The sequence below is a fragment of the Chiloscyllium plagiosum genome, unplaced genomic scaffold (assembly GCF_037043375.1).
Source record: "Chiloscyllium plagiosum isolate Xiang-an unplaced genomic scaffold, Cpla_swu_hap1 HiC_scaffold_5, whole genome shotgun sequence".
NCBI classification, from domain to species: domain Eukaryota; kingdom Metazoa; phylum Chordata; class Chondrichthyes; order Orectolobiformes; family Hemiscylliidae; genus Chiloscyllium; species Chiloscyllium plagiosum.
The window spans coordinates 49,052,854-49,074,061 of NW_028270143.1; the positions used below are offsets into that span (position 1 = coordinate 49,052,854).

Consider the following 21,208-nt stretch of genomic DNA (forward strand, 5'->3'; position numbering starts at 1 on the left):
GTGCCCTTATCGAGGGAATTCCAGGATTCTGACCCAGTGACATTGATGGAGTAGCGATATATTTCCAGGACAGGTGGTGAGTGGCTTGAAGAGGAACATGCAATTGGTGGTGTTCCCATGTAACTACTGCACTTATCCTTAGATGGAAGTGGTTATTGGTTTGGAAGGTGCTGTCTCAGGATCTTTGCTGAATTTCTGCATTGTTTCTGTAGATAGTACACACTGCTGCTACTGAGCGTCGGTGGTGGAGGGAATAGATGTTTGTGGTCATTGATGAAGCAGCTGAAGAAGGTTGTGCCTTCGACACTGTCCTGAGGAACTCCTGCAGAGATGTCCTGGAACTGAGTTGACTGATTTCCAATAACCACAGCTATCTTCTGATGTAGTAGAAAGTGAGGACTGCAGATGTTGGAGAGTCAAAGTTGAAACGTATGGCGCTTGAGAAGCACAGCAGGTCAGGCAGCATCCGAGGAGTAGGAGAGTCAATGTTTCAGACATAAGCCCTTCATCAGGAATGTGAAGTCCTTCATTCCTGATAAAGGGTTTATACCCAAAATGCTGACTCTCCTGCTCCTTGGATAGTGCCTGATCTGCTGTGCTTTCTCAGTGCCACACTTTTCGACTCTATATTCTGATATGCCAGATATGACTCCAACTGGATGGCAAAATATACAACATGAATTTGATGATGATTCTTCATGCTGATAATTCGACTTCAGAACAATGGAGCGGTCCAAGTTAGCAAACTGTTGCCTTAACATCCATGGTGTAATAACATGTATAGGTTTCACTGTATTTCCATTCTCTTATTATTTTTCTAAAATCAAACCTATTTGCAATGGAACAAACACCTTCTGTTAATTTCCTCTGCACTTTTTTGTAATGCAACCATTATGAGCTACCCAGAAAAATATGGGATCTCCTTATTGATATACTACTTTAAAGGTTACTGAAACTGAAGACATTGTCCCCTTCACTTGGTTTCATTTAGTTTATCCAATACTCTGGAACAGTGAAAGAGATTTCCATTTTCCCAGCTTCACTTGCTGCCAAATATTAATCTGCATCAATTGCCCAGAATTCAGGAACTTCACACTTTACATTCCCTGCAACTCTGAAAATATTGCACCATCCTTCTTCATTCTTTTCAACTGCATTTACTCGTCATGGGCAGCTGTGCTTATCAAAGATCTTTAACTGCCAGCTGAGCAGGATTGTTGTCACCTTGTTCTGCTCTTACCAGTCCAGTCATAGTGAGACCATCTTCAGCTATACTTTTCTTCTCACTTCTACTGCCTTCAACTTTCCCAAAGATCTATCTTTGACCTATTCCTCTTTCTCATCTTTCTCTTGGTTATAGATTTGCAGAGCAGAGGTTACATTGATCCCAGCAGTACCCTCTTGACTATCTCTGTGTGATCAGCCTATCTGCCCAAGCATCTAATCATAGATTTCTTCTTATTCAGTGATAGAAGGTAGGTGTGACTGATTAGGCTAGATTTTATTGCCTATCTTTAATCAATCTTGAGAAAATGGGAGCCAGCTGCTTGTTACTAGAAGCACTGTATTCCTGAGGTGAAAGGACACTTACACTGCAGTTAGGGAGGAAGTTGAAAGAACCTGACCCAGTGATGATGAAGGAGGACAAGGAAGTTAGGAAGGTGAGTGATTTGGTGTAGGATTTGGGGTGGGGTTCTGGTTCACCTGCTACCATTGTCCTCCTGGGTAGCAGAGATCCCAGTTTTGGAAAATGCGGTTCAAGAAGGCTTGGCAAGTTGCTGAGTTGTAGATGTTATGTATTATAGTTGGTTTTTGTTACTCTGGCACATTGTCCATTGTAAAACATGAGTCACATGATCACTGGTGACTCATCGGTCAGGTTTGTGGGCTTGTGCAAAGTGATTAACAAACCTCCCTGTTCGATTGCAGTAAACAACTTTGTATGGCTTTTTATATTACTGGAGCCGAGTAACTATTCAGTACAAAATAACTGAGACTCACCAGTAGTTGCAATACTCGCCTGTTAAAGGAACACTGGCCCAGCATAACATGCACCAACTATTATCAGTAACAGTCCTTGAGATAGACTGTGGTCACAGTGAAACAGTAGTGGAGGGATTGAATATTTAAAGTGGTGAATGGAGTCCAAATCATGCGAGGTGCTTTCTGCTTGAGTGTTTTTGGAGTCACATTCATCCAGACAAGTGGGAACATCAATTATACTCTTGATTTATCCTTTGTGTACACTTTGAGGACACTGCTGCAGAAAACCCAGTCTATGACACTTGTTTTAAAGGATTTATGTGACTGGTACATTTGAGGTTTTGATCAATGGTGGCTCCCAGGAGATTGATGGACGGGCTTCAACAATGATAATGCATTGAATTTCAATGGATAATGGTAGCATTTTCTTTTGTTGGAGATGGCCTTTGCCTGACACTTGACTAGTATGAATGTTACTCCCCATTGGTCAATCCCAGAATGAATGTTGTTGAGGTCTTACAGTTGAAAATGTGTTGCTGGAAAAGCGCAGCAGGTCAGGCATTCTCCTGTTCTTTGGATGTTGCCTGACCTGCTGCGCTTTTCCAGCAACACATTTTCAGCTCTGATCTCCAGCATCTGCAGCCCTCACTTTCTCTCAGAGGTCTTACAGTTGATAGACACAGACTGCTTCAGTATCTGAGGAGTTGTAAATAGAACCATTCTGCAATTCTCAGTGAACAGCCTTCATTCTGACCTTTGGGAGGGAAGGTCATTGATGAAGCAGCTGAAGAGGCCTGCTTCTTGGAAACTACCCTGGGGAACTGCAGTAGTGATTTCCTGTGGCTAAGATAATTGGCCTCCAACAACCCCATCCACCTTCCTTTGTGCTAGGCTGACTCCAGTTGGTGAAACATTCTCCTTGATTCTCACTGACTTAAATTTTATAAGAGGTCTGTATTGCTATATTTGGCGCAGGAAGAGGCCATTCAGTTCATGCATATATGGTGAAAAAGAGCTCTGAAGCCAAATACCATCTTCCAACTCTTGGTCTATTCCCTGTACTTTACAGAACTTCAACTACATATTCAAATGTGTTTTCATTTAAATGTGATATTTGCTTTCATCACCATTTCAGGCAGTGAGTTCCAGGCCATACAATTTGCTGGGTTGTGAAAAATTTATTCCAACTCCTTCCAAAAATCACTTCAAATTTAGATCTGTTAGTTATTGATAACACTCTCCTAAGGGAAATATGTCCTTCTTATCCATTGCATTTATGTCCATCGCAACTTTAAACATCATATTTATATTGCCCTCTGTTTCAAAGAAAACAATTCTAGCCTTCCCAATTTTTCATCAAAGCTAAAATTCTCCATTCCCAGCAAAATACTCATAAATCTCTTTTCTACCCTCTCTCTAGTGAAATCATAACCTTCCTGTAATGCATGACTTATTTTTATACCTTGATTCAGCAAATCGTAAAATTACTTTTGATGAAAAGCACGAGATTGGCTGTGTTTTTCCCACTGCTAATGACTCAACCAAATCATTAAGAATTACATGTTACCAAGCCACATGTTCCTATAGTTTAATTACAAAATAATGCTATTCTCTCACTTTCAAGAAAGGAAATATTGTCTTCTGTGTTTCCTATTTCTGGAACTATTTGATTTTCAACTAATAACACACATACTTCCTCAGTTCAGATTCTGCTGTGGATGAACTGGAATTCTCAATTTTCCTATAATACAATGAAATCAAAATATTCTGCAATAAGTGTATAATGTATTCAGGGGATAGCGTTTGGGCAGGATTCTATTGCAGCATTCTATTTGTTAAATATAGTAACTTATTATTAACCATGAAAAGGCTTTAATGCAACTTTGACAATGACATCGACCATAATCAATCAGAAATTATTTGTAATTATATAAACCAGGTCCATTCTGTCTATCAAGCTCACCCCATCTGCAGATTGTTCACAATGCATCATGGATATCATTTGTTCCATCCCAATCAGAGTTAATTGAAAGATAGTTTTGCAAATTCTGCATACTCTCTATGATTGAGTCAATTTATGCATTATTCATAATGTCAGCTGATGTTCAGTTGATAGCAAGTTTGCCTCTAGGTCACAGGATTGCCATTTCAAGTTGCACTTTGGAGACCTGAGCATAAAAATTTAAGCAAAAACTCCAGCTCAATGCTGAGGGAATGCTGCATTGTTGGAGATGTTAACTGTCTTTTAAAAGACAGCCAAGATTCAATCTGCTCTTTCAAGGGTATGTAAAAAATTCCCACATTATTTTGAGGGTGAGAGAGTAACTATTGTTGACTGCTGTTCATGGAAACTTGCTGCACATGAATTGGCTGCCATGATTCCAAGAGAACAACAATATATTTCTTAAAGTATTTAATTAGTTTTAAAGTGTTCTGGAATGTCCTGAGTTCATGTAAGATATTATATAAAATTAAATCTTCCTTTAATGTAATTGTCACAACTCAGGTTATTTCTGAATTATACCCATACATACTTAACATGCAATTAATATCTTTACTGCCTTGTGCTCAACAGCATGATTGACCAATTTATAACTTTCTCTGATATAATTAGATAAACATCTATGTGTAATTTAGTAGAACTTGTGTAACACTTCATTATCAATAACTTCAGTCCACTGAAGCTTGATTGATTGTCTCAGCAATTTGAGAAAATCAATTTTGGTTGCTTTCTGTGGCCTTTTCCCAGGATCGTCATTATCAATGTTTAGGGGAAGTGGAACATGGGATTGCACTATTTAATAGATATGCAAAGCATGGATGGGCCTAGTGGCCTGTTCATGTCTATTTGCATCACACATTTGTAGTTCAATATCACTGAGCTAAATATTTCTGTTAAATCTCCGTCAGACAAAAAAAAAGTTTATTTCTTGTGAACAATTAAACAACAAAATCTAAGTCTGTTATCCAGATTTATCTCATACTTCATCATTTTTTGAGTCTAATAACATTATTTCTGTGTGATTCACAGGTCAACCTTTTCTTCTTGCTCAACATAGTCCGTGTCCTGGTTACAAAGCTAAGAGATACCCACCGCACTGAAAGCAATATGTACATGAAGGCTGTTAGAGCAACTTTAATACTTGTGCCACTGCTGGGAATTCAGTTTGTCATTATCCCTTGGAGGCCAGAAAACCGACTTGCTGGTGAAATTTATGACTACATTATGCACATATTTGTGCATTACCAGGTATGCCACTAAGCTGTTTCCTAAATAAAGATCTTTATTTCGCTGACTGCAATTTAAGTACCAATCGTAATGTGTAATTTATGTTAGGTTAGCCTTAATTATAATGCTGCAATGTATTTGGGCCACAGTGCAACTCTTGCCTTTCCACAATGTTGACAGTGTACATTCACTTGCCTTTCCTTGCCTTTTCTTCTCAATTCCTATTTTAGTTTGCAGAATCAGTCACCAATTTTTACCTTCCTACTATTCCAGTCTTCTTCCTTAAGACACTGTTGCATTTTGTGCATGGAAATAGATGATTCGGCAAAACTATGATGAGAATTCCTGCCTGTACGCAGTAAAATTCAATGTCCAGTAGAATTTGGAGCAACAGGGAAAGGTGTAAATGAGAGCGATTAGCTGGAAGCAGTGCTGAGAAGCTTGTTGACGCATTTAACATAGATAATTGTCGGCAGGGAAGAGGTTTATAATTTTGCGGGGAAAACAGGATTTTCATAGATTCTTTAACAGAGTGCAGCCATGATTTTCCAAGACCTGTACATATGGTTTAGCCCTTAATAGAGGCTTTTTTTCTATCAAGTCTTTCTTACTGAAAAACAAAAATCTCAAATTTTCCACTGGGTCGACAAATTATTGGCAACGGTATATTTGTCCAGTAACATCTGCAGGTTTATTTTTCACTGACTACCAGACTAACATATTTGGTGTCTTATTGGCAATATTCAGGCTAACAACATAGTTTCACAAATTCTTGTATTCTGTTGTGCCAGAAAACAGGGAAACCATTAAAGAAGTCAGAGAGTATGTTTGCTTTATGATAAATCGTAAAATTTCTTAACATCACATATCAGAAAATTTTGAGCTCTTGGTATGTCTTCCAAGGGCAGTATTCGGGCAATAAGTACCTAGCAATATTTTACAATGTTCAAGGTGTTATTCAGGTTCATGTTGTTGGTATTTTAATTTCTATTACTTTATCTTAACATATTTTGTGCTTATTAATTTATGAAAATTTTATTCCCCCATAGGGTTTGTTAGTGGCCACCATATTTTGCTACTTTAATGGCGAGGTAAGTAAGAAAGAGCTAAATACTTTGCCTCAGGAAGCAAATGCATTACAATGTGCATTTGCCATTATTGTGTGCTTTATAATATTTCTGCAATAAATTGAAAAAAAAAATGTGTTGACAAAATTTAAAATGTCCAAGGCATCAAGCTGCACATTGGCCTTCTGGTCACAGTTGCTTACAATTGTAACATAAATAAAACATCTGCCATGGATTTGCCTCCTCACCCAACCTGTTCAGATAATGCTGAAGGATCTCGGCAGCCTCGTCACGGTTCATCCTCCCACCCAACTTGGCATCATCTGCAAACTCTAAGATGTTACATTATGTTCCCTCATCCAAATCATTTATATATATATATTGTGAATAACACTCCACTCACACAGAAAGATATCTCAGAACACTTTCAATAAAGAGCAAAAGAATATTATGGACATGGAACCTGAGGAAACAGTCAAAATTGAGACAGTACGATGTGCTAGAAGGTGCATTAACTGCATTGAATAAACTAAGGAACAAAAAGGGCAATTGTTTGACTGGGAGTATGTTATAAATCCAAAACAGAGATTTGATGTGCAAGCATATAGACAAATTGCTGAGAAGTACAGAAACTAAGGCAATAACACAGGGAATGTCAACCTTAATGTGAATATAAATGTAAAAGGAATAGACAGCACAGATATCTCACACTAAATCCAGGACACATTCAGATGCATGAAACTCAGGGCTCAGTTGGTGATTACAAAAAAAGAATTGCTACATTAAATGTGATATTGTAGGTTTAAAAAGTAGGCACCCAAGTCATACAAACTAGTGTGTTCCAAATTCACTTGCAGTTTGTGCCTTGTTCAGTTGGCTGACAGCAGGAGTAAGAAAATAGTTCCTTCGGTTATGGAGGAAAACAGTCATTAGTAATGGTTCTTGCTCCTGTGGTCACTGTGCTAAAGTTTAGATTAGATTCAATTCTCTACCGTGTGGAAACAGGCCCTTCAGCCCAACCAGTCCACACTGACCCTCTGAAGACCAATCCACCCAGCCCCATTCCCCTACCCTATATTTACCCTTAACTAATGCACCTAACACTATGGGCAATTTAGCATGGCCAATTCGCTTGACCTGCACATCTTTGGATTGTGGGAGGAAACTGGAGCACCCGGAGAAAACCCACACAGACACAGGGAGAATGTGTAAACTGTACACAGACAGTCACCTGAGGCGGGAATCAAACCCAGGTCCCTGGTGCTGTTCTAACCACTGAGCCACCGTGCCACCCAGAACCAGATTGTATTTAGTGGTGATATTGCCACAGTTGGATATCTCACTTGTACTCAGTCTACGATTCCAAATAAAAATTGGCCAATCCAACAAGATAGCAGAAATAAATAGTCTCCACAAAACTAAATATCAGAATAAATCAACTCCAACTAGAGAACTTACAAAAGAAAACAAGGCTGCACAATTGGGATACAAGGAGCAAGGCTGATCTCCTGCCAGCAATCAAGAGCAAAAACCATTTTTAATGATTATGTCCTTCTTAGTTCCTGGACACTGAGATAAATTGTTCTGCCCTACTGTTCCTGAGAACAATTAACTCAGCACAAACTGAAATTGAACTCAGAACCTTCAAGTTTGCATGACTTGGAATTGAACTGAATTTATTGTCACGTGTACCGAGGCACAGTGAAAAGCTTTGTCTTGTGAGCAATACAGGCAGATCACAGAGTTAGGTAGCATAGATAAGTAAATAATAGATAAACAGGTGCAAAAGCAAAAACACAGGTAACCAAAAGTGAAAGCTTTATTACAGTTCTGTAATAATAAACTAATAACCTTCAAGGCACAACAAGAAGTTCAAGTGAAACATTATTCAGTCTGCACAAGTTAGAAAACCACACTGCAATCAGTTCACAATTAAATTTATATAATGCTCAAAATATTGGACAATTATGGTAACATGACTGATAAAGGATCAAAAACAGGTTATAGAATGATTTGGGCTGGTTAGGTATTTAGGTGCACGTCTGTTAATCACACTACAATCTTAACATAAACTGTGTTCTCAATTGGAGCTATCCTACTCTCTGCTCCTACACCATCTCTTCCAACATTGGTGACCAGGGTGAAACAGCCCAGTAATCATAAATCCCACTCCTGAATGTGGCAATTCTAATTTGTGTGGGGGTGAGAATGGACATATGTGCATATTTTGCTGCTGGCCATTAAATCATCAATTGGTTCCACTGAAGGGTGATTTGGTTCATACAGAAGTGTGAAACCCGAATATGCACATTCGATATGGCAAGAGCAGGTCTGAACTTGGATGATTTATTACAGTAGTGAGAGGACCCCTTTTGAAGTGGAAAGGCACCCCTTTCGACCTTGCTCCAATACATCCTTTGAAGAGATAACGTCCCCTTTAAAATTGGTAAAAGTAGCTGTGCACAAAGAGCACGTTATTCATTGTTGTCAAGGTCATTGAACTGTTAAGAGATGTGTAAAAATCAACTGCCAAAATATTAGAAGTACCTGTCAAAGGGAGTTAACAAAGTATTTCACCCTTTAAATCTTTGAAAAAACATTTCAAATGTGTGAAAAAAAAATGAATGCCTGCTTTTTCACTTGCTCTTAGCCTCCTTAATGGGCAGCACGGTGGCACAGTGGTTAGCACTGCTCCCTTACCGCGCCTGAGACCCGGGTTCAATTCCCGCCTCAGGCGACTGACTGTGTGGAGTTTGCACATTCTCCCCGTGTCTGCGTGGGTTTCCTCCGGGTGCTCCGGTTTCCTCCCACAGTCCAAAGATGTGCAGGTCAGGTGAATTGGCCATGCTAAGTTGCCTGTAGTGTTAGGTAAGGGGTAAATGTAGGGGTATGGGTGGGTTGCGATTCGACGGGGCGGTGTGGACTTGTTGGGCCAAAGGGCCTGTTTCCACACTGTAATGTAATCTAATCTAATCCCACAACTTGCTTTTGTACTCATCAGCCTTTGCTATTATTCCAAGGTTGCCTGACCTGACTGCAAGAGAATGCTGCCATCCAGAAATAGAAATCCAACTTTCTGGACCACTTTCCCCCAGACAGGATTTGCATAGCTGGGAATGTCCATGTTTTCTGTTGTCAATCCATGGCTGAAAATCTAGGCTCTTTATTTACTGTGCATACTACATCACACTGTCTTCCTAACACATTTTAACTTAACAACAGTACGTTGGTGTTACATTTATGGAGCACCTTTCACAACCTCAAGATGGCCTTTAAGTGCATATCAGAAATGCACTGTGCTCCCCACCACTCCTTTCTTGCTTCTTTCCAGTTGCTCAATCTCCAATACTCTCTAAAATGGCTTAAGGTGTGCCTCTGCATTGATAAAGAAACACAAGTTGTTGTTGCAAAGTAGACAGAACTACTGTTTTGAGTGTTTTCCTGAAGAATCCTACCAATCTTTACATGAGGAAGTGTTTTGTGACATTACCTTTAATAGCTTCCCTATAATTTTAAGCATATTTCCTTGTGTTCTGGACTTTCCAGAAATAGATTCTGTCTATCTAGTCTATCAAATTACTTAATTATCTTTAACACCCAATTTAAATAATTTGTTGCTCTTCTATGCTTGACGGAGTCCTGCACAACCTCTCCTCACAATTTAATAATTTTGGTCATTCTAACTAATGATTTATAGGCTGGAAATTATTGTTGTGATAGGCCTTTGGCTGCTAACTTTAATGTCATAGTCACAGGAATGCTATATGAACATGTTTATACATTCATCTCACAATAGTACCAATGGTAATCACTATCTTACAACTGGCTGGGATAAAGTCAAGAGTACATTACTAGTAAGAAATTATTATCTTATATGGTACTATCTTAGTTGCCTACGTTTTGAGGAACATGAGTTTTCTTTTGGATTGCCTGTAATACTCAGTTACTTAACAAAGCAGGTTATGTTCTTCCTATTAAATGATCCATTCCTCAGTATTACTTTTGGGAAGGGTGTGAAAGTGGTGGTGGCAGGGCTGTACCCAGATTAGAGATCAAAGTGAAAACTGCTATTTATAGAGAAAACCTATGGGAAAAGTATTATGGGTTCCATAGAAACATAGAAAATAGGAGCAAGATTAGGCCATTCAATCCTTTGAGCCTGCTTTGCCATTTAATATGATCATCCAACTCAGTATCCTGTCCCCATGTTCTCCCCATACCCTGTCATCCCTTTAGCACTAAGAACTACATCCTTCTTGAAGACATTCAATGTTTTAGCCCTAACTGCTTTCTGCAGCAGAAAATTCCACAGGCTCATCACTCTGAAGCAATTTCTCCTCATTTCAGTCCTAAATAGTCTACCCCGGATCTTTAAACTGTGACCTCTTGTTCTAGAGTGCCCAGTCACTGGGAACACCCTTCCTGAGTTTATGTTGTGTAACCCCTACGACTGTGATTAAATTATCCATTCTCCCAAAAGTAGCTTCCTTATTGTTAATATAATTGAGTAGAAAATAGATGCCTCACGAATATATTGTCATGCATCAAAATTCTTATGCAGGCTGTTACTTTTAAATCAGATGCAATTAAAAGTCTTGCACATCAAAAATGTTTTAATTAAGATATTGCAACCGTTTAATTGCAGAATTTATTTTCTCACACCAAACAAATCTTCAAAATTTCAACAGCATTGAATTGTTTGCATGTTCAACAAGACATTAATTAATTATTGATATCAAGATGTACAAGGTGTAAGTGATTCATAGAGAATAATTATGGAGCCACTTACACAAAGAGCAATTATTATAAGCAAAAGTGAGACTTATTAATACACATTTGGAAAACAATTGAGTATCTGAGGAATGAACGAGGTGTTCTTAAAGATTAAGAGGAAATCATTTAGAAAATAAATTAGGTCTATTGGGTATGAGAACCTTGTGGTTGCTATACAAGACTAATATAATGAAAAGATAAGACTATAAATCCTACCATGGTAACTTATGAAAATTGACTTCAGCAAATCTGTGGGTGAGCACTAAAACAATTTGACTATGAAATGACAATAAATTATCATTAAATTCCACTGATATTTCAATAGATATCTACCACCACTTCATATGACTCCAAACCCAGACTACATTACTAATTATTAATACCTTTTGAAGTGGCCTACTACTGAAAGAGACAATGAGAAACAGATGGCAAAATCGAAAAGAAGCATTTGATAATGAACAAGGAGCATTTTGGGAATAAATAAATGACAAAATACTTTACTGTGAAATGTTATGTTCTTCAAGCCAAGGAGTGGCATGCATAAAGAAGTTAACTCTTTGGCAGTCAGGCTCAAATATTTTCTTGTTACACACTGTATATACAAGATATTGTTTTCTCCTCTATATGCCAATTATGACATTGATCTCCTGTTGATGACTTTTATTAAAAAGCTATAGTCAACTTCAAAAGACATTTGCTATTTGCGTATTAACTCCCATTGTCAGCAAAAATAATGTCACTTTTACATTAACGCAGCCCAAGATAGACAATGTCCCCCTTAGTCCAAGAACTCCCCACCTACGTTCAGGACACCACCCACGCCCTCCACCTCCTCCATGATTTTCACTTCCCCGGTCCCCAATGCCTTATCTTCACCATGTACATCCAGTCCCTGTACACCTCCATCCCCCATCACAAAGGACTTAAAGCCCTCCGCTTCTTCCTTTCCTGACGTACCAACCAGTACCCTTCTACTGACACCCTCCTTCGACTGACTGAACTGGTCCTCACCCTGAACAACTTCTCTTTCCAATCCTCCCACTTCCTCCAAACCAAAGGAGTAGCCATGGGCACCCGAATGGGCCCCAGCTATGCCTGCCTCTTCATAGGATATGTGGAACAGTCCATCTTCCGCAGCTACACTGGCACCACCCCCCATCTTTTCCTCCGCTACATCGATGACTGTATCGGCGCTGCCTCGTGCTCCCACGAGGAGGTTGAACAGTTCATCCACTTTACCAACACCTTCCACCCCAACCTCAAATTCACCTGGACCATCTCAGACTCCTCCCTCCCCTTCCTAGACCTTTCCATTTCTATCTCGGGTGACCGAATCGACACGGACATTTACTATAAACCGACCGACTCCCACAGCTACCTAGACTATATCTCCTCCCACCCTGCCCCCTGTAAAACGCCATCCTATATTCCCAATTCCTTCGTCTCCGACGGATCTGCTCCCAGGAGGACCAGTTCCAAAACCGTACAACCCAGATGGCCTCCTTCTTTAAGGACCGCAATTTCCCGCCAGCCGTAGTCAACGATGCCCTCCAACGCATCTCTTCCACTTCCCGCTCCTCCGCCCTTGAGCCCCGCCCCTCCAACCACCACCAGGACAGAACCCCACTGGTCCTCACCTACCACCCCACCAACCTCCATGTACAACATATCATCTGCCGTCATTTCCGCCACCTCCAAACGGACCCCACCACCATAGATATATTTCCCTCCCCTCCCCTATCAGCGTTCCGAAAAGACCACTCCCTCCGTGACTCTCTCGTCAGGTCCACACCCCCCACCAACCCAACCTCCACTCCAGGCACCTTCCCCTGCAACCGCCAGAAAAGCAAAACTTGGGCCCACACCTCCCCCCTTACTTCCCTCCAAGGCCCCAAGGGACACTTCTATATCCGCCACAAATTCACCAGCACCTCCACACACATCATCTATTGCATCCGCTGCACCCGATGTGGCCTCCTCTATATTGGGGAGACAGGCCACCTACTTGGGGAATGTTTCAGAGAACATCTCTGGGACACCCGGACCAACCAACCCAACCACCCCGTAGCCCAACACTTTAACGCCCCCTCCCACTCCACCAAGGACATGCAGGTCCTTGGACTCCTCCATCACCAGACCATGGCAACACGACGGTTGGAGGAAGAGCGCCTCATCTTCTGCCTGGGAACCCTCCAACCACAAGGGATGAACTCAGATTTCTCCAGTTTCCTCATTTCCCCTCCCCCCCACCTTGTCTCAGTCAAATCCCTCGAACTCAGCACCACCTTCCTAACCTGCAATCTTCTTCCTGACCTCTCCGCCCCCACCCCACTCCGACCTATCACCCTCACCTTGACCTCCCTCCACCTATCGCATTTCCAAAGCCCCTCCCCCAAGTCCCTCCTCCCTACCTTTTATCTCAGCCTGCTGGACACACTTTCCTCATTCCTGAAGAAGGGCTTATGCCCGAAACGTCAATTCTCCTGCTCCTTGGATGCTGCCTGACCTGCTGCACTTTTCCAGCAACACATTTTCGGGCTCTGACCTCCAGCATCTGCAGCCCTCACTTTCTCCTCGAATGTTATTGTTTAGTTTTGTTTAGTCTGTTTAGTATTTGATTTTGTCCCTCGCCCAGGCAAATACAAAAATAAAACATTAGATCAAAATTTGTGACTTTATAAATTCCACATACATTTTCAGTTAAGTTAATGTAAATAGAAATGTTCGGCCTTAAGCCTCAAAATTAGAAAATTAAGCTCAACCTGCTTGCACAGCCAATAGACAAGCTACTTTATTATTGAGCGAAGCGGTAGGTCTGAAACATCTAACCTACTTTGGGATTATACAAGGGAAGCGAAACAGAAACCCAGAAGGCAACACTAGCCACATTTCTGATGGCATATTTGTGTCCTCATATCAAATCTAAATCTAAACTTGGCTGCCTGTTTCAGGGCATGAATTTCAGGTCCTTACCAGGAAAGTAAACAGAAACTATAGTTTCAGAGGTGGGGAAGGGTGGGGACGTTGATGTGAAGGAGGGGTTTTGGGGGGGGTGGCGAAATGGAGGTGGCATAGAGACTTGATGTCATAGCCTGCAGTGCTATTATATCTGTGTTAGATCAGGATATTTCTGAAAGAGCAGCAAAGTGCATAAAGTGCCATATTTTTGCTGCTTATAATGATGTACATTAAACTGCATGGAACTTATCGTGTCAAACAAATAATGAATCTTTAATTATGTCAATCCCTTAGATGCAGGCAGCTCTGAAGAGACAGTGGATGCAATATAAAATACAATTGGGCCAGCGACGTCGTGAACACTGTTCCATGCGTTCAACCTCGTATACAGCGACATCCATCACAGAGGTTCCTGTTTACCTGTATCATCATGACAGCAATAGTGAACATTTAAATGGCAAATATGTGGAAGAGTCTGAAATTGCTGCCCTAAAGTCAAAAGAGATGTATGCTTGACTTTACCGACAGTAATAACACAAGTCACATTTTCCCTATTAAAACATAGACTTCAGTTTCAACTGTTAGTCTCTATTATAAGCAACCTGATCCAGCAGAGGAAAAAAAATGTCAACGTTTTTCTGGTAGCAGCAGTCCAGAATGGAGCCAGATGAGACAGATGTTGCCATATTTCATACAGTGCTACTTTCAGAAATCTGACTGGAAAATGGAGTTGTTGGTTGACACGAGTGACATTTCCATGGCTGCAAGTCATTGAAAAAAACAAAGCCCCATCACAAAAGTGTGACTGAAAAAAATTCAAAGAACTTGCACCAGTATCACAGACTGCACAAAAACACCAGGACAGTATGCATCGTAGCATGCTGTGTAGTAAATCTGAGCCAAGCACGCTGCAGACTTCAACCAATTGATTTACTGCTTTGAATTTTATTCATTGGTTTTTGTTACACTCCTCATAAAACTTAAGAGGCCTTGAAGATTTAGTTTTTGTCCCCAAAGTCAGCTCCTCTATTAATACTAGTTTAAAATTTGTGCAAATTTTTATGATTACTTACAGGTCTTTCTGGTTCACACAGTATATCTTATTTCCTTGTATTGCACTGTGAAGACAAGTTGCATGCACATAGACACATGGGCCAGAACTTTTCCTTTTGATTGGTGGTCCCACCATTGCAAATGGAAGTGCTCCTGCTCCCATGGGAATAAATGGTGAGATCCTGGGCCTTGTTATAGTTGCAGAAGTAAAGAAAGAAGGTGCTGTCAAGATGCACCTCCCACCCCCCCCACCAGCAGCTCACCAACACCACAAGTTGAGATGGCTGAGTCTGCAGGAAGAACAAATGAGCACCTCCTTGCTGAGGTACCCTCAAAAACAAGTCTGTGTGCTTTTAATTAATCATATTTGGGCCAGGCAAGTAGACCCAGCGGTTCATGGAGGAAGGTACACCCTCCATCATGGTTCCCCAAATCTGTGTAAGCCATTAGGCACGTTTCCAGGGCTTATCCAGCTATCTCTCTCATGGAAGTACTACCGTCCAATGCCAACAAGGTTGGGAAATAGCCCTAAATTGACCAATGTGTTCAATTGGTCACACACCTCCAGTTGACAAATGACACATCCTTGAGGTCCCACCTCCAAGAATACACAGTGGTGGTGGGTCGACCTTCGATATCTTCCATTTTACAAGGCCACCCATCTCTCAGCACATCTCTCAACAAGGCTGTCCCCTCCCCTCCCAACATTTCTGTCATGAGTACAGTCATGTGATGTGAAATTAGAGCATGATGAACCTAATAGGAATATTGTCAGGATGTATCGCTCAAGACTCTTCAGTTATGGCTTGTCTGTTCATTAACAATTAATAATAGTTAGTCTCAGCTATGACTCAGTTGGTAATACTCTCACCCCTAAGCCAGCAGATTGTGGGTTTAACTCCATCTCCAGTATTTAAAGTTAAGTCTGGGGATGGAGTGGGCTCATGTACACAAAGATAGTGTCCCTTTCTCTTACCTACGAGCATGGGGCTCAGGTCCCACCTATTCCAGAGATGTATAATAATCTTTCTGAGCTGATTGAATTGAGAACATATTCAAAGGTCAAAGCTGATGCTTCACTGATGGGAATGGCATCTTTTGGAAGAGATGCAAAACCAAGAGCCATCCAGTGTCTGAGATGGAGCAGAAAAGATGCCATGCTGCTAATCGGGTCTTGTATTTCAGCCATTATTCAGAATCCAACAAAGTTCATAAAAAACAGATTGTTCGCTCATTATCGCATTGCTTTTTGCACTTACTCAGTAAGTAGGCTGCATTTCCTATCCCAGTGATTATGTTTAATAAGTACTTACCTGGCTGTAAGAAATTTTGGCAAAAGACAGCTATATGAAAGGAACTCTTTTATTTAATAAACTTGTAATTTTGCTTAATTCTCACTGCCATTTCCGATGCCAGCCAAATAACAAATATGATTATTATTAATGTTGTCTGAATGCAGTGAACTGAAGGAGCACATTGGCATTTCAGGATGAAGAGCCAAACAAGACAATAAAAAGCAAAGCTGAGAAATTGATTCTTTTAAATTGATCCTTTAACAATGTGTTTTCATGAGAGTCAGGGTTTTGAAGGTGTTCCACCACATGTGGATTATTTAAAGGTTAGCACAATATAAACATATCTACTATTGCTCATAGATTGGGTTCTCTTAAAACTAATGGATTCTTTCACAGTGACTTGTTCACATTGGTAATTACAGCTTTCTTCAGGGCCTGTACCAGGATTTAATTTAATTAGGTTTTGCTTTGTGTCGATAATCAACAAATTATGAGAGCAAGACAATGGTAGAAAATGTTGTGACATCAAATGATCTTTTTAGTAAGGAGCTCTGTATGGTACTGATTTTACAAAGCTAGTTTAGAATAAAGTTAAAAATCACACAGCACCAGGTTATAGTCCAATAGGTTTAATTGGAAGCACTAGCTTTCGGGGCGGTGCTCCTTTGTCAGGTGAATAGATGAAGTTCATTTTTGTGTGCATATCAAGCTATTTAACATATTGCATTTTCTAAAAGTTTTTAACATTATCTTTACATAAAACATTAGAAAATTATGACAAGCTTCTCCATGCTAAGGCAATAGCAAAATAGAAAGCATGCATTTAAAATTCCTCCGGCGCCTATATCTTGTCACTACTTTGGTTCATCAGTGAAGATTTGCCCTCTCAGTATTCCTACTGAGATTGTAAATATCTTCTTGCAGAATGCTTTTAGAGTTTGTCTGGAAATATTGAACAAATCAAACCATATAAACATCAGAGGAATTGTTCCTCCCATCTTACTTAGGAGATATCTCATGACTAAAAATCTTATGGATTATTAAAAGGTAATGTCACCAGAGTCCAATTGGACCATAGGGCCCTTCTGTAATTATAGAGACATGACAGTGGTTTAACTTAGAGTCACCATGCCCAAGGTGAGGGAGAGGAAAGCTTTTCATGGTAACCACAACTGCAGGAATTGAACCCATGCCATTGGTCTCACTCATCAGTGGAGCCTCAGTTTATTCAGAAGTAGGATGAACTCAAATTAGCAAGTAATCTTATCTAAGTTCAGGACTTTTCCATGATTTATTGCAGTATATATTTCATAAGTTTCACACAAAAAGGATCAGCCTTCAAACCTAAAAATGATTTTCAACTATAAAAACAAGTTGAGAATTATAAAAATATGATGAATTCTCAAACTCCAGAACATTTTTGTAAGAGTTCTTTGTATGAAAGGCCTTTTTAAAGATAGAAATATCTCATCATGTTTTTACAATGATGAGACCCAAACTGTGATCCGGAAAACTTTAGAGGATGTAAGCATTGATATTACCATGAGAGGGTATAAAAGTGGAACTAAATGGGAACAAACTTCCCCACCCTGGTCATACATAACTGGTTGACTGGGTGCAACAATTTGGTTCTAAAATGCTGCAATTATGTTTTGCAACAAAGTGGGCATTTGTGTTGTGTTATGTCACTACCATGTGACCCAAGCAATACTGAAGCCCAGATCTCACTCTCATCAAACCAATACTCTACTTCACTCACTTTGGAGATCAAATAATTATGACATCTTTAAAACAGGCAATAGTTGCTGTGAGCCATGTCTTGATCTACTCTAGGAGTTCAATTAAAGTTAGGCTGCTGAACATCTGGTACCATGATTTATTGCAGTATATATTTCATAAGTTTCACAAGAAGGATCAGCTTTAAAACCTAAAAATGACTTTCAGTGATAAAAACAAATTGAGAATTATAACAAATATGATGAATCCATAGATGGATCACATTCCATCCATTCATATCACAATTGCAACTGAAGTCCTGTGCACATTATAACACCACTTATATTAAGGTAATCTTCCTGCTGAATCAGGTAGGCTCTCTGGTCAGTTAAAGTGGTAATGGCAGTAGCAAAATAACAACATAAGGCAATTAAATATGCTAATACCATTGATGCTATTCATGCAAGTGGTCACTATTAACATCAGTCTCTCAAATTCTACTTATGGGACTACCAAATTGCATTTCCATTGTTGCATGTAGCATAAAGTGGTATGCAAATGAAACACACGATGTAAAAAAAACATTTTCGCACAGTGAGTAATTAGGCTATGGAATGCACTGCCTGCAAGTTGGTGGGGGCAGTTTTAATTGAGACATTGAAGAGAGCATTGGATGATTATTTGGATGGAAATGGTATGCAGGGGTATGGGGAAAAGGCAGGAGATTGGCACTAGGTGGTAGAACTGGTGCAGGTACGATGAACTGAATGGTTTCCTTCCACACCACAACAATTCTGTGATAAAGCACTTTGCTGGAAAAATGTGGGATTGCTTTTAAAGCCGATTACTCTTGTGGAAGCAAGATGGAGCAGTTACAAAGGAGTGGAAGATGTATATAATTCATTCTTGTCCTAGTCTAATCAAAAGACTGTGACAAAGACCACTCCCCAAAGCCAGTAGGATCATCTTGAAATGTACAGAGCAGGCATTCATTAAATAATTGGTGCCTAATTTTAACTGAGAGCAGGGCAAGGAATGCTGCTTGACTGGGACAGACTATCCCTATGCAAGGAACTTTCAGTTACATTACATTTCATTACCAAAGGGCTCCAAAATAATGGATTCCACGCTAGGCAGGTTGAGTTGCTTCAGGTGAAGAAGTAACCAATGTTAACAGTAATTAACAAAAAAACAAATAAAGCTTTCATGCTAACCAGCATATTCTTATATTCACTTAATCATGTCTTTTTGTACTTTAAAAACAGTTTAACAATTTTGTACGTAAGCAATTATGAACAGTTCATTGCTTAACACAATACATAATGTTCTGTTATGTTGTGCAGTGAATTTTACAAAGAACATGTGGTAAGGTATCACCAGTAAGACACTCTCTCTGTACACTTGTTCTCTCCTCCATGGATTTGTTTTTAATGTTTAAGTTTTAACTTGATCACTATATCAGTGTTTACCTCTAACACAATTCCTGTTTATTATTCACCTCAACCTGTTCCTAGGTTTGTCTTAAAAGCATTACTAACTAAAAGAAAATTCCCAGCTTTTGAAATAGCTGTTATTTAAAGTTTATGTAAATTAAGTGCACCATTAAAATTGAATTCAAAATATTGCCACTTTGTCTTCATTTATGCTGGATTTTATTCAAGATCAGTAAATTTTGAGGATTTACATGGAGGGATTTCTCCATGAAGCTTGGTACGGTTTCTCATGCTATCTTCCATAAACTTGCCTCATTACCTGCATTCCCATAACATCCTGCTCGTGGTAACCTCCCACTCGCCATTGGTGGAAGTACTGCCAAGATCTCCAGGGATACCTTGTACTCTGTTGTCTCTGGTATCTCAGATTGGCAGCTGCTATAGTCGCTGTCTTGATGCTAACAGCATCCCTGTATTGTATTGAATTGCATTTGTTGCACTTTAAAACCTCAGCTAGAGACATGAGGGTCCTATTAGTTCAGCCTTGCCTTGCTAGTTTGTACAGACATAAAGGCAGGAAGTTTGTCACAGTTGTCAGTAAAGTCAATGGTGATAGCCTTCACTCAGGGGTCTGAGAACAGTAAGTCAAGGGCAGGATTGAACAACAGTCCAGGGGCTTGGATACAGTCAGATTCACATACTTTTCTCAGAAGGGGTGAAGAGCTGAATGTAAGGCAGCCCATCACCTGTCTTGATTCTTTGTACCCTAACATGGGCTGGTCTCCGCCTGGAATAAGAGAGAGGCAAATATTAAGGGAGGTAAAAGCAGGTGGCAGAGTATTTGGAACAGGTGGCGAGGTGTCGCGAGTGAGTGAGCAGGCAACACAGAAGACAACCGGGGTTAGTGGTGTTGGGGTCGGGGTGGGTGAGGGTGAGTGATGGAAGATGTTGCAGGCAATATTTAAAGTCATAGAGCGTGAGCCTTAGTGTGAGGAGAGTGCAGTAGCAGATAGGGGGCATTACATTGGCAGAGTGGGGAAGGTAATTGTGACAGTGTATACATTCATTACCCCAGACAAGTTGGTGACTGGTTTCCAAGATGGAGGGCTCAAGGACCAAGAGGCCAGGTGGGTTCACCACATAATCACTCTGACTTTCATGTCACAAATTGTCAGCATTTGTTTTCTATCCAGCAGCTTGGAGAATGGAAAACTGCATATTAATAAGGCAAGAATAACCACCAATGAGATATTAATGCACACAAATAGGTCTCTTGCAGTTCCCTCATGAGAGTCTCATCTTGCCCTTCAACACTTGGTTGAAAAAATCGGTCTTTTTGTTCTCGACATCAAGAAGCTCCTCATTGTCGAACACTTATGATTTTCCCAACTTTCTCACCAAGGCTCATGTCTTTTTGTGCTTGGGAAGATTACTTTGGAGTGACAGCATCTGCTGTGCCATATAATATGAGGACACAGTTTGGATCTCTGCACTGTGAATGCAATATAGCACCTGACAGGAAAGGAGGGAAAATCATTCCAACTTGCTCTAACATATTCCCAATTAAGGTTGGCATAAAACTGTCAGTCCAAGCAGCAACAGCAGTGGGAACATAGCAAATGAGAGTGAACTTGGAAGTGAATGTCAGCAGCAGGATAATTACCTGAGGAACGGGGTCAGTCAGAGCGAACGTGGAGCTGA

The 21,208-nt window shown here is 40.2% G+C and overlaps 1 protein-coding gene across 2 annotated transcripts in view; it reads left to right on the plus strand.

Annotated features, from left to right (window-relative positions):
* calcr (calcitonin receptor) overlaps nt 1-19,696 on the plus strand; it is a 277,357-nt gene extending 257,661 nt beyond the window's left edge. For both annotated transcript variants that reach the window (XM_087987149.1, XM_087987150.1), the window contains exons 14-16: nt 5,015-5,233; nt 6,262-6,303; nt 14,305-19,696. In XM_087987149.1, coding sequence (XP_087843275.1) covers nt 5,015-5,233; nt 6,262-6,303; nt 14,305-14,526 — 483 coding nt within the window. In that variant the 3' untranslated portion in view covers nt 14,527-19,696. The remainder of the gene's footprint in view (nt 1-5,014; nt 5,234-6,261; nt 6,304-14,304) is intronic.
* Nucleotides 19,697-21,208: the final 1,512 nt, after the last annotated feature.